The sequence below is a fragment of the Periplaneta americana genome, chromosome 14, assembly GCF_040183065.1.
Source record: "Periplaneta americana isolate PAMFEO1 chromosome 14, P.americana_PAMFEO1_priV1, whole genome shotgun sequence".
Lineage (NCBI taxonomy): Eukaryota > Metazoa > Arthropoda > Insecta > Blattodea > Blattidae > Periplaneta > Periplaneta americana.
The window spans coordinates 58,969,945-58,984,035 of record NC_091130.1 but is presented as its reverse complement, the minus strand read 5'-3'; the positions used below and the strand labels follow the sequence as shown (position 1 = coordinate 58,984,035).

The following is a 14,091-nucleotide window of genomic DNA, read 5'->3' as shown; positions in this document are numbered from 1 at the left end:
AAAAATTTGAAGTTTCTAACATCAAAATTGTGATAGCATTTAATGTACTGAAAAGAAAGAAAGTGAGTGTTATTTGGGGTACTTACCTAAAATATATTACGATGTACCAAAGTACATTATGATGTACCTAAATTAGTTTGTATTGAAATTGATGTTTAAAAGTAAATTATTTAAGAAAACTATTTATTTTATGGGTTGAGATATAAACATCCAAAATCATATTTTAATTAGGTAAAATTTGACAGTTAATGGTGGTACAAAGTTACATGATTAATTTGGGAAACTTTGTATCACATAATTTCCAATTAAATTCAATTCTCTACATTTCCTTTCAAATTCAAGGTAACTCTTGACCATACAATAAGAAAATACCGGTACATGAAATTTTATTGCATAGGCCTATGTCGTCACAAAAAAAGTTTATTGAAAATTTAGAATATTTACCGTAACAATAAAATATACTAGCACTACAAAAGAAAATATAAACACAATTTTTATTTATTACCTGCATTACATGTTTGATGTAAGTTATTGTGAATTCACTAATCAAATTCTTCACAGTTTTAACATAATTAGCTCATACGTGTCTCTTTTATTTACCAACTTATTAACTTTGTTTCAGTTGTAGATGGAATGGAAGATCTTTATGACGACTTTTTGGTGTCTGTAAGTGGTGTGCCTAAAAAAGAAGAAATTGCAACTACCTTATCACAGCAGTCATCTATAAGTCGACTGTCAAGATCTTATTTTTTGAGTAAAAAAAGAAGAGAAACTGACTCTTGCATTAGTATTGATATACCATGCACTAGTAGCACAATAGAAACACCAAAAAACAGCAGAAATTTAAACCATCAGCCAAATACAAGCGAATTAAAGTTTTGTCCGAATTGCCAAGTGCCATTTTATATATTGAAAGTTGATCCAAAAGTGCATGCATCTCAGTGTTCTGTGATTTCCTATGAGCTTAAAGGTAAGTGCGTGTTTCATATTAAATTTTGAACTATGAAATTTGCAGAACAGTCTGTACAGCTTACTGTTCAAATTATATCATAATGTGTAAAAGCTTTTTCAACATATAATAATATAATAATCCGTGGTGCTACAGCCCGTGAGGGGCCTAGACCGACCAGCCAGCTGCTGGCCTCACGCCCACATACCGAAGCAGAGGTGGACGATCATCCAACCAGAATGGAGGTATTGTGTGGTTAGCACAATGATCCTCCCAGCCATTATAGCTGGCTTTCGCAACCGGATTTCACTACCTATCGTAACTCCCCAAGTGCATCACGATGCTGGATGGGCACTGGTCCCACACACTGGCCGAAATTTCATGAGAAAATTTCTTCCCTGTGAGGACTCGAATCAGTGTGCATTCCATAACGCGGGTCCTAGGCAGGATGCCTTAGACCACGACACCACAACGTGGGAATCTTTCAACATATACTATTCAAAAAATTTGCGGAACAAGTTTTTAAATTCATTCTATATTTAACAGTGAAAATCTAGGATGTTGTCCTGGATACAACATGAACTTTAAAACTTATATTTAATAACAAATTACTTTTCATGGTCATTTACAAACAAATTGTGGTAACAATGGTCATCTTGTCACTTCACAAAACAAAGTGAGAAATATGTCCTCTACAAGCACGAATTACAGCTTAGCATCTATGAGACATGCTCCGCACAAGCCTTCGAATGTTCAATTGGCATAGTCTATATTTCTCTATTTTTCATTTAGTGCCACATCAAGCTCTTGGAGGTCCTGTAGGTCTCAAGTGCTACTACGGATGTGTCTTTCAAGTATATCCCATAGAGTCGGGCAGACTGCCTCATATTATCGCCCGTTCTCGGTTGCATAATCACCGCAGTCCTGAGCAGTGCGCGAGTACCTAACGTAGCCAAATGACTCATTGATAGAGAACACGAGATTCTCTTGGTCCCGAGATTAACGATACTAGATCACTCCCGACAATCTCGGAGGTCTAGGCGGGACTGTAGTACTGATAAGAAAGCAATATCGCTCGGGCCGTGCTCCTATAGGAAGCATTGGCTTATGCATTTCCCAGTTCTTTAAATATATATCACGTCGTAGCTCCTATAATACTTAATCAATCGTGCTGTAATTTTTTGGATTGATAGCTCAATGTATAAGGAAAGCATAGAAAAACAAATCGAACTGAAAATCTTTTTTGGAAAGTGAAAAAAAAAAAAAAATTAACTTCGATGGAGATTGATCTGTTCAGACTTCACCTCTGGTAAGCGACAGACTTTTTTGTTTTTCACGTTAGATGGAGGGTCAAAGCGAGAGAAATGTTGAGAAAGGATGGAAATTACTTTTAAAAGTGATGGCCAGTCAAAATCTTACCTGGTTCTCGAATAACGTCGAGTTAACCTGTTAGCGCAGGACTCATGACTCAAACGTTTGTTCTGTAAAATTTGTATGGAACCCTTCAACGCATGAAAACTCGTTATTGTACGGATAGTATTAATTGGTATTTTAATAAAGGTAGTTGAAAATGAGGCTATATAGTCCAAGATGGTTTACACTTTATAGTAATTAGGCTATCTTTAATAGCAGCTAAATAAAAAAATTGTTTGTAACACAATGATATGACACATGAAAATATTAAAAGCTGGTTCACAATAAACCGAGAACGGAAACGGCAACGAGAACTAGAACGGAAATATTTTTAAAATAAATGTATTTAAAGGTAAGCATTCACAATTAATTATTCTGAATGCTCACATTTAAATACTGTACATTTATTTTAACATTATTTCCGTTCTCGTTTCCGTTCCCGGTTTATTGTGAACCAGCCTATACTATAGAAAACTATACTTTCTATTGGTGTGCACGTTATAAATTATTGTTACAGAACAATCATTATTGTATTCTAGCCATGTTACAATATAAAATTATATAGGCCTATATGATTTACAATAATTATCCTATGTTATAGGAACAAGAATAACAAATTAAGAATTAATCAGATTTCTAATACTTGTACCTAATGATAACTTACAAGACAGTAATAAATAATAACCATCATAATAGTCCTGATAATCATAATCTTAATCATACTAATGATTACGATAATGATGATAACAGTAATACTAATAATAATAATAATAATAATAATAATAATAATAATTGCTGTAGAGTAACGGTTAGCACACCTGACTGTGAAACGATTGGCTTCCGGTTCGAATCTTGGTTGGGACAAGTTAAGACTGGTTCACACAATAAACCGAGAACGGAAACGACAACGATAACGGAAATATTGTTAAAATAAATACATTTAAATGTGAGCATTCAGAATTAACTTTCACGTTCCTGTTTCCGGGCTCCGGCAATCTTCTCGTTAATTGTGAATGTTCACATTTAAATACATTTATTTTAACACTAGCTGTACCCGTGCGCTCCTCTGCACTTATTAGAAATAAATATAAAGTAATTACATAATTAAAATAGAACATTGGGTTCAAGGAACATTCGTGTTTGATAGAAGAATAAATCGTTTAATATGTTACTTAATTTAAATTGTATTTAAATAATTAAAATGCTATCATTTTGGTCCAGAGACCACTCATTTGGTGCAAATATAACTCGTTTAACATTTTTCTAAATTAGTCTTGAATGCATCCTTTAATAAATCACTCCAAATTAATAGAGTTGATTGTGTAAAAATGTAAGAATTCACGATCTCCTATGCACTACTACCATAGAACGAATAAATTTGTTTTTCTTCCTACTAAAAAATTTAATATTTTGCACATAGCAGTTACGGAACAACGACACTATAATCTGAGGCGGCGGTGGAAATGTATTGCATTGTTATTTTAAAACTCTTTTATATCCTTAAATATCAGTCCTATCAAAATTTTGCCTGGAATAAAACTTATCGAAAATCATTTTTGAAGAAACTTCTGTTATGTAACATTTTTCACAAAAATCAATAATAAGCGAGATATTTCGGTTTATTTAATTCAGGCCCCCTTACAACCGCCCTTTTAAATAAAGTATTTTGAATGCTACATAGCCAAAAATCTAAGTTATAACGAACTTAATTTATATTCCAATTTTCACCGAAATCCATTCAGCCATTATCGTGTGAAAAGGTAACAAACATCCAGACAGACAGACAGACTTAAATATCAGTCCTATCAAAATTTTGCCTGGAATAAAACTTACCGGAAATCATTTTTAAAGAAATTTTTGTTATGTAACATTTTTCACAAAAATCAATAATAAGCGAGATATTTCGGTTTATTTAATTCAGGCCCCCTTATAACCCCCCCTTTTAAATAAAGTATTTTGAATGCCATATAGCCTAAAATCCAAGTTACAACGAACTTAATTTATGTTCCAATTTTCATCGAAATCCGTTCAGCCATTATCACGTGAAAAGGTAACAAACATCCAGACAGACAGACAGACATACATACATACAAACAAAAATTTCAAAAAAGCGATTTTCGGTTTCAGGATGGTTAATTATATATGTTAACACCTATTATTTTTGGAAAAGCGAAAATTACCAGAAAAATTTCGCTTACAGATTTATTATTAGTATAGATTATTTCTCGTTGTCGTTTCCATTTCCGGTTTATTGTGAACCAGCCTTTACCTGGCTGAGGTTTCTCGCCTCAACCCATTGAGAGCAAATGCTGGGTAACTTTCGGCGCTGGACCCTGGACTCATTTCGCTGGCATCATCATCTCATTCAGACGCTAGATAGCTATAGCAGTTGATAAAGCGTCGTAAAGTAACTAATTTAATAATAATAATAATAATAATAACCCTCTTTTATTCTCTGTTGTTATGATAAAGCAAATATAAATGACACTCAGGAGGAAACGCAGAATAAATATGGGGGGAAATGCCTGTTATTATTCGGTTGAGAAGCTTTTGTCATCCAGCCTGCTCTCAAAAAACTTGAAAGTTAGAATTTATAAAACAGTTATATTACCGGTTGTTCTGTATGGTTGTGAAATTTGGACTCTCACTTTGAGGAACAGAGGTTAAGGGTGTTCGAGAATAAGATTCTTAGGAAGATATTTGGGGCTAAGAGGGATGCAGAATGGAGGAAGTTGCACAACGCAGAACTGCACGCATTGTACTATCACCTGACATAATTAGGAATATTAAATTCAGAGGTTTGAAATGGGCAGAACATCTAGCATGTATGGGCGAATCCAGAAATGCATATAGAGTGTTAGTTGGATGGCCAGAGGGAAAGGACGTTTGGAGAGGCAGAGATGTAGATGGGAAGATAATATAAAAATGGATATGATAGTAGAGACTGAATTAATCTTGCTCAGGATAGAGACCGATTGCGGGCTTATGTGAGAGCGGCAATGAATCTCCGGGTTCCTTAAAACGCATTTGTAAGTAATTATGATCAATTTCTGAAAGGATCTACTCTATTTCGTAATTCTGTCCTTCCCCTTGCAAAAGTGTTTCCATTTCACATTCAACATTTTATCAGTTGGGAAACAAAAATATCTTTTGTCAGAGTCTTTGGTCCTTTATAATAATATAAATAAGTATTATTTTATTTTGTCCTTACACAGCGCAATAATTACCCATCCTGATGAATATGCCGTTCCATAACAACGAAACATCCAGATGTGAACGCGCAATATAATAATAATACAGTCGTGTGATATCCATTACTATAGCGTATACATAACACTATCGAATGATTAAATATGGAATGTCAACGAAATGCTGATAACAAGAAAGTATATCATAGCTCCAACCATAACTTATTGTTTTAGACTAGCTTAGGATTAGGTAACGACTGAAAGTGCTGCATTATTTTGCTTCTCCAAAAAGGCAATAAATAGTTCATTAAAATAGTGTGACTTCTGTAAGAATGTCGACAATCATAATGTGCTGTATTATTGCATACCATGCATACCACACTGTTGTGCCTTCTTAAATTACTTCATGAACATTAATATTTCAGAAAGAGTCACGAACTGCAGTGATGAGTGGCAATTAAGCCGGCAGTCAGTGTACGCATTTCGTAACGATAAGTCGGCCGTGCGATAACAGGCCGGAATCCGGTATTCCTCGTTCCCGAGAGTGCCAATCTCGAGAATACGATTCTCGGAACTGGCGTTATCGGCCAGCTAGTCTCGCCTACGAGACGAGCGGGAGTAAGAGGCTGTTTGCCCGACTCTAATATCCCATAGTGTTTAATGGGATTTAAATCTGGAAACATCGCTGGCCAATCCATTATGAGAATTTCGTGTGAGGAAGTCCATGGAGATAGCAGCAACATGGGGTCTTGTGTTGTCACGTATCAACAAAGAGTCAGCACCCATATGTTCCATTGCAGGCGCAACATATTCTTCAACATAGCCAATTTCATTTAGCTGCCTTGGAACAACGGTGAGGGCAGTTTTGATTTCTAAGCTAATGCCACCTCAGACTATATTTGTGCCCTGACCAAATATGTCAATTTCTTAAATATTAGGCAGATTGAGATGCTCTCCAGGACATCTCTAGTCCACACCTGTGGAGTAATGGTCAGCGTGTCTGGCTGCGAAACCAGGTGGCCTGGGTTCGATTCCCTGTCGAAGCAAGTTACCTAGTTGAGGTTTTTTCCGGGGTTTCCCTCAACCCAATATGAGCAAGTGCTGGGTAACTTTCGGTGCCATACCCCGGACTCATTTCACCGTCATTATTACCTTCATCACATTCAGACGCTAAATAACCTTAGATGTTGATAAAGCATCATAAAATAACTTATTAAAATAAAATGAAAAGGACGTCTCTAGACACATAATCGTCTATCACATGAAGTCTGGGGAAACCTCAATTCATCTATGAACATTACTCACCTCCATTGCTGAAGTTGTCAATTTACATGCTTCAGAGTGAATTTTAACCGTGCTTGCTTTGATGAACCTCTAAACATAAGGCACATAGAGGTCTTCTCGCTCTCAAATTGCGTCCCTTCAATCTATTCCTCACTGTCCGGTCACTTACTGCTATTCCATGTACTAACCTGAAACCCATTTTGCAGGTTATGGGTAGTGAAAGTGCCCTGATGCAGAACAGAAATCTGTCTTAATTTCATATTGTCTTTCGTTTGCATCCTTGATCATGTCTTTTCTTATACTGTCCTGTCTGCTTGTAACATTTGACACTTCTGTACACTACTGATACAGAATAATGGAGGTCATCGGGGTGATCTGATGATAAGTCCATACCTGTACAGCTCTTGCAACTTCAACTGATATCAACCATTGTTTGATTAGCCTACTTTAGAATAATATCTGACTGAAACCACAACAATGATCACAGCCCCAATATGTTTGAAAATGACCATAGTCACAAGAAAATCAAGCTGCTAAATTGTATTGATTTTCGACATGGATGGATTATTGTTCGGTTTGCTTTGACTGTGATGAAGATATGAACCAAATGTTTTACTTCTTGAATAGGCAAGATGTTACAGCATATGGTAATATCACAAAATAGCTACAGTAGGGAGCAAAGATAATTGCGGGTCGTACATAGCATATTTTTGCACGTACCATCCCCTCTCTTCTGACCTGTCCATTGGGATGACTGACTGGCAGTGTGTCGATGCGTTTGGGTGTAGTTGCTTGCAAGCCAGTCGTTGTGTATTGAGAGAGTAGTCATCGTAGCTGTTGTCTGTTCACTGTGCACATATTAAAACAGTAATTTTCAATACTAACAGTGGAATTGCTTCTGTGCCTAGTTGAGCGACATGTCTAGAAAGGGAGCGGATACGCAGAGCCAAGCAAAAGGAATTATTTATAGTGTTTACGAATACTTAAAAAAAACTTTAATTAATACAACAAATTAAAATTTTCGTAATATGATTGAAATTCTGGTTATTAAGAGAATGAGGAAAACAGGAATTAGGTGACTATAAGTTTAAGTGAAATATTTTAAGATCTGATAGTATATTGGCAATATACTCATTGCAGTGAAGTAAATCGTTAAAAACCATTGTGTTATCATTATTAAATTTGCACTGATGGATTTCATTTGATATAGTATTACTAGCCATTGTTAAGTCAATTATATTATACAAAATAAAACCTGGGTACTGACACAATACTATTTACAAATTATTTACATCGTCAACATTAGTGATTTTACTCACTGGACTGGCTTCATCTTTTCTTGCATCCCTTGTCTTGTTCAAAAGGTCTCTGGTCACTGCTGTCAGTTGGTCACCTGCTGTGATTCTTCCTTCCGGAAGTTGCCTGTTGACTTCCTTTGTCACAATCCCAGGACTGCTGCCATCATTTTTGGCCTCATTTCTGAACAGCTGGAGCCATTCATCACGACTTCTCCTCTTTGTGAAGCGGATGACAATAGGACGCGTCTTTCCTGGCGTGGATAGTATATGATGTGCTATGCTTACATCATGTTGCACCAATTCACCACCGCCTATGACTTCCGATATTTAGGCAATGACTTCATAAGTTAATTGTTCATCGATCTCCGGAACTCCAAATAGCATTATATTGTCTCTGCGTGTGTACTGCTGCAGATCACTCACTTCCTGTTTGAGATGGTCATTTTCTTGCACTAGCCTCTTCATATCCTCCTGTGGAGTTGAGTTCATGTCTTGTGTGCGCCAATTCTTCTCTAAGACTGTCGAACTTGGAAGACATGAATTCAACTGATTTTCTTAGTTCATTCACCTCATAATACGAATGCTATTCGATATCAGTATAGTAGTTATAAAATCATATCGCATATTGTATACCAGTAGTTTGTATTATAACAAATGACGTGTTCACATGTGCTGTTGTTTAATGAAATAATTAAAATGCTGCACACAGAAATTACACTAAATACTGACACACAGACAGTGTTTATATATGAACACTATTTCGATGTTAAAGACTTTAGGTTACGTAGCGAGGAGTGAAAGATGTTTCCGAAGCAACCCTTCGAAGAACGTTTACAGCTAAAGTAGGGGTGGAACGTGGGTTGGGTTAGTATGAAGGGGTATACCTCCATCCGCCAGTATTCCTGCTCCCTACTATATAGTCTTATACAAAGGATATAGAGGTCAACAAAAATCTGTTGTGCTAATTTTTTGAGCAATATATATAAAACTGTTGACAAATGATTGGATAGGTCCATGTAAAATAGGAAATTATTATGAGACTGTCCTTCAGCAAGAGTCTATAATATGTGAAGGGAATTCATACAGCAATACAACCAGAATTATAGGGACATCTGTTGAATTTCCTTGTAACTCCACGTATATGTGGGAAGATTGAAGACAAGGCATTGGAAATAAAGCAATGTTATAAAATGCCAAATCAATGGGAAAATATTCACTAAAATATATATTTTATTAAGATAAATTTCTGAGGTGTCAAGTAATACAAGATAATGAAATTAGAGACTGTACTTAGTCTGAGAGACATAGCACTGTTGGATCTTATATGGATTTATGTGAACAAAATTAAAAAAAATAAATAAATAATACATTCTGATTAAGAAATAAAATCGTGATATTCATATGGTTCCCAAAATGGCATTTTAAAAAACTGGGACTTTGCAAATTTTTACTTTGAAAACATGGGACATGTCAAAAATTAAGAAAACCACATGTTTTACTTTAAACAAGATAGTACTAGTATAAAAATGCAGATATTAACGTAATTTCTACTTTAAAAGAATAGGTATGAAACACAAACATAATAATATATGCTTAAAAAGTACTGCCAATAAAAGCATGAAGAAAAAAGAAGCAACACCATAAATATTGCTAATATCATAATAGCCACTGATCAATAATGTTTCAGCGATTAACCACCAGGAGTACTAGCTAAATGGTTATATTTAAAAACAATAAAATCTGTAATCAACAGTTATTTTTTTAGGAAGGACACTTAAAAAGCAAGACAACTGGAATAATTTCGACACACTGGGACATTTTACCAAAAAACAATAATCTGGCCCAGGAAAAACAGGACAAATGGGAATCCTACTATTCATGCTGACATGCTTCTCAGAAGCCATTATAGTTAACTGCAAATAGTATGTGTAGTTTGCGAGATTTAAAATGTAACTGCCTAATGAATTTTATTAATAAAGTACAGGAATTACTATCAGGTAATATTATTGCTCTTAAATCATCATAAAATTTTCTTCCTTCAGCCATTCAAACTTCTTACAGGCAGACTAAATTAAGTTTCATAGAGATGAGACAATGCTAATCACTTATAATGTTAGAATTACCTCTGTTTGAGGTTCTGGCTGATATGTACATCTGCAGAGCTGTTAAAGCGAAGCTGCACGGAAAAAGTGCGGGTGTCTGACAGTCCGCTGCTAGTGCAGTGACGGGTGAGTTCGCATCCGTGTCTCCAGTACTTGTGCATATGAAGTAGTCTGGTGTGTGCGCATTGTCCGCTGTGCCGCTTACGTTATCTACGCAGTGGTTTGTTAGTCTCAGTTGGAGAATATCGTTGGCGCCATTTACACATATACATCGTCATTCTTAAAGGTGTGTAAACGTTATGTATACAGTTGAGTGATTATTGTGTGTTGAGGTATAATGCCAAACAACAAATATTCATTACGTGAGCGTGTGTTTATGTACAATGCGTATATAAAAAGCAAAAAAAATCTTGTGCAAAGACACGACGCAAATTTAGAAGAAAGTTTCCAAACAGACCAGTGCCTACTGTGAATACACTTCGAAACCTTGCTAAGTGATTCAAAGAAACAGGCTCAGTACAAAATCGAAAATCAAACGCAAAATGTTTTGTTCTTACAGAGGAAAAATTAGATGAAATTGGTGAAAGGTTAGAACATACCCTGCAGAAATTCCTAAAATGTTTAGCATGTGTCCTCTGCCAAAAATGAAACAAAATTATTGAAACTGAAGCCATACAGAATTCCATGAGTGCACGCATTAACGGAGACAGACCCTGAGAGGCGAGTACGATTTTGTAACTGGATATTAGAGAAGGTTAATTTAGAGGAAATTGATCCGAATTTGATTTTTTTTTCTGACAAGGCGTTGTTTTCTTTGCATGGACATGTATGCTCACAAAATTACCGCTATTATAACGTGGAAAGATCCGATGTAGTGCTTGAAACACCTTTGCATGGTGAGAAGATTGGGGTGTGGTGTGGTGCTGAATGGACATCGAATTATTGGGCCTATTTTTTATGCTGAGACAAATTGTGAGCAGTATATCCATTTAATTTTATAGCCCTTCTTTGATGAACTGACGTACTATGCTGAATGTCTCTCATATTACTTCCAACAAGATTCCGCCACTGCTCGGACAGTTGCCGCATCAATGCGAGAATTACGATGTATTTTTGGTATGCGACTTATCAGCAATAATGTGTGGGCTCCACGAAGCCTAGATCTAACACCCTGCGATTTTTATTTATGGGGGGCACTAAAAAGTAGGGTGTATAGGAGAAATCCTCATTCTCTAGAGGAACTAAAGAACTATATACGTGAAAAAATCGAGGCTATCAGTGCTGTGGAACTTCAGAACGTTATTCATTCCTTCATCAGATGATGCCAGTTGTGTGACGAAGAATGGGGAGCATTTTCAGCATCAACTCTGAGAATGGTAAGTCCAAATTATTGCACATTTATTGTTATACTGCTTCGTATGCACAAATGCCAGAGACATGGATGCATACTTGCCCGTCACTGAGCTAGCAGTGGACTGCCAGATGCCCGCACTTTTTCCATGCAGCTTTGCTTTAACAGCTCTGTATTATCAGGCTGTAAGATCTCACTTGACGATATGAGTCAGAGGAAGAACAATTGTTTGTATGCATTTGAAGTCTGATTAGTGTCTGTTTCCCTGTGAATGCTCTGTATAATCCTCTTTCTCTTCCCCTGATTCCTTCTCTTATCTCTTCCATCTTACTTCTTTCAGAAAGATATACTAATTTTGTTATAATTGTTGCATATTTCAGAGTGTCCTGAAGGCAAACTGTGTCACAGTACTAACCTGCATCATTATCGGGACTATGCTCATTCGCTTTTGGCACAAATAAGATCCTCAGTGAGCAATACAGAGCCAGATCCTTTTGACTGTAGCAGTTCAAAGAAATCACATTCGAGTGATAATGAAAGTAATCCATTTAAAAGTCCCAGAACTTCATTCCGTAAGAAAAAAGTTAAGACAATACGACCTTCCAAAAATATAAATGAATTTACTCAAAAAAAGATATTGTTTCCTGGAGAATATTCTCCTGAAAAGGATGACTCTACAAAACTGAAACTGACTCTAAAAAACAGATTGTTTCCTACAGAATATGTTCCTGGAAAGGATGACTCTACAAAACTGAAACTGACTCTAAAACAGAGATTGCTTTCTGAAGGATGTTTTCCTGAAGAGGATGACTCTGCAAAACCGAACAACAATGATGGTGATAGTAATGATTCTGTTTGTGATCCAATTGAAGGAACTGAAATATTCAATAAAACAGCTGAAAGTTTTCACTTAAAATCACGCAATGACATAAAAACGAATGAAAAATGCATAATGAAAACTAGTACCAGTACATATAATGCAAAACAAAATGTATTATTAACTCAAAACTCTAACAAGGATGTTCACGAAAATGTTATAGAGCATGAAACAATAGAGCAAGAAATATCAATCATACCTGATGAGAGTAACGACACAAGTAAGAATAATTTTAAAGACCACACTTGTAACCATAATTGTGATCATAACTGTAGTAATAAACTGAAATTAAATGCAAGAGTAGAGTATGCAAGTGATAAACCATGTGGTGAAAAGACAGTTGTAAAGAAGTGTGCATTGCCATGTAGTGTGGATGAAGTAACGAGGACAGACTGTGAAAGTGCTGAAGTCAAAGCTGTGATGTCTGTAGTACTTACGCCTTCCAAACAGGATCCAAATATTGTAGAAGACAAGTTGAAAACTCCTGTAAAAATAGATGCTAAGTGTAATGAATTGGGCTGGGAAACAGTACAAATTGCAGCAATGCCCGATGCTGAAGTCAGTGATGTCCAAGTTTCTCTCTGTAAGTGTACCAAAACGATGCACTTAAGTTGTTGTGTATCACAGGATAAAGTCTCAGAAACCTGCGTGGATAAAAATAATGAAGTTGACTTACAACCAAAATTCTGTACAAATGTTCAAGACTTTGATACGTCCAATAAACACTGTAATCAAAAGAAAGTGTCGAAAGTTCAAAACCATCATATGTCCATAACATCATACTTTCGATCACAATCCAAAATTCCTATAGAAAGTGCTGTTAAAGATGTTGAAAGTGGAAGTTCTTGTGTTGTTGTTCCACAAGATAAAAATAACTTCACCTCAGACAGTCAAACTACAGTCAGAATGGAGAATTCTACAAATACATCTTTGGAACCGGGAAAGAGTAAGTTGCATTCAAATTTATCATATTCTTCATTGTGAGATATGAGATAGTACGAGAATTTCTTAGTAGCTGAAACCCTTCCAAATTAATCAGGTCAAAATCTCTTGAATAGTTGTACACAGCTAAGAATTGCAATAAAAAAAGAGCTGCTGATATGAACTGTAAGCACAGAAAAAACTTCTGAAAGATGTGTAGCCTGCGTCGGAGAAATTGTTTTGTTAAGCTGTTGAAAAACACATGCATGTCTTCGACATTCTTTATCATACTGCATTACAATTGTCAGAAATGATGGGTATTCCTCACAGCTTATAGCACAACATATGGTTTACAGTAGACATGATCTGGTTAAATTGTGACGTACAATTTATCGCTTTGACACACTGTTTAGCCGAACAGCTAGAGCATCAGCTTTCCATGCTTGCACCCATGTTCGAGTCCTGGGAGGTCCAACTGAAATTTGTGGTGGACAAAGACTGTGCTTGGTGATAGGTTTTCACAGGATATTCCCATTTCCCCTACCAGCACTCCATCATTGCTCCATTAATCATCATTTGGTGCTGTGTAGTTCGCCTCCCATGGTGCACCAAAGGCAATGCCTTCAGGCAGCTATAATAATTACAACTTTGTTGTGTCACTCACAGATGGGAACGCTTGGGTGAATAATGGAAGTCAAGTGCTTGCCA

At 36.1% G+C, this 14,091-nt stretch overlaps 1 protein-coding gene and 1 long non-coding RNA gene across 4 annotated transcripts in view; one reads left to right on the top strand and one right to left on the bottom strand.

The window, feature by feature from the left end:
* Positions 1–14,091, top strand: part of LOC138713343 (DNA cross-link repair 1A protein-like) — a 48,361-nt gene that overhangs the window by 3,109 nt on the left and 31,161 nt on the right. For all 3 annotated transcript variants that reach the window (XM_069845374.1, XM_069845372.1, XM_069845373.1), the window contains exons 2-3: positions 623–970; positions 11,966–13,408. In XM_069845374.1, coding sequence (XP_069701475.1) covers positions 634–970; positions 11,966–13,408 — 1,780 coding nt within the window. In that variant the 5' untranslated portion in view covers positions 623–633. The remainder of the gene's footprint in view (positions 1–622; positions 971–11,965; positions 13,409–14,091) is intronic.
* Positions 513–14,091, bottom strand: part of LOC138713344 (uncharacterized) — a 53,733-nt gene continuing 40,154 nt past the window's right edge. Inside the window, exon 3 of the long non-coding RNA XR_011335848.1 lies at positions 513–679. This is a non-coding gene — a long non-coding RNA (uncharacterized lncRNA). The remainder of the gene's footprint in view (positions 680–14,091) is intronic.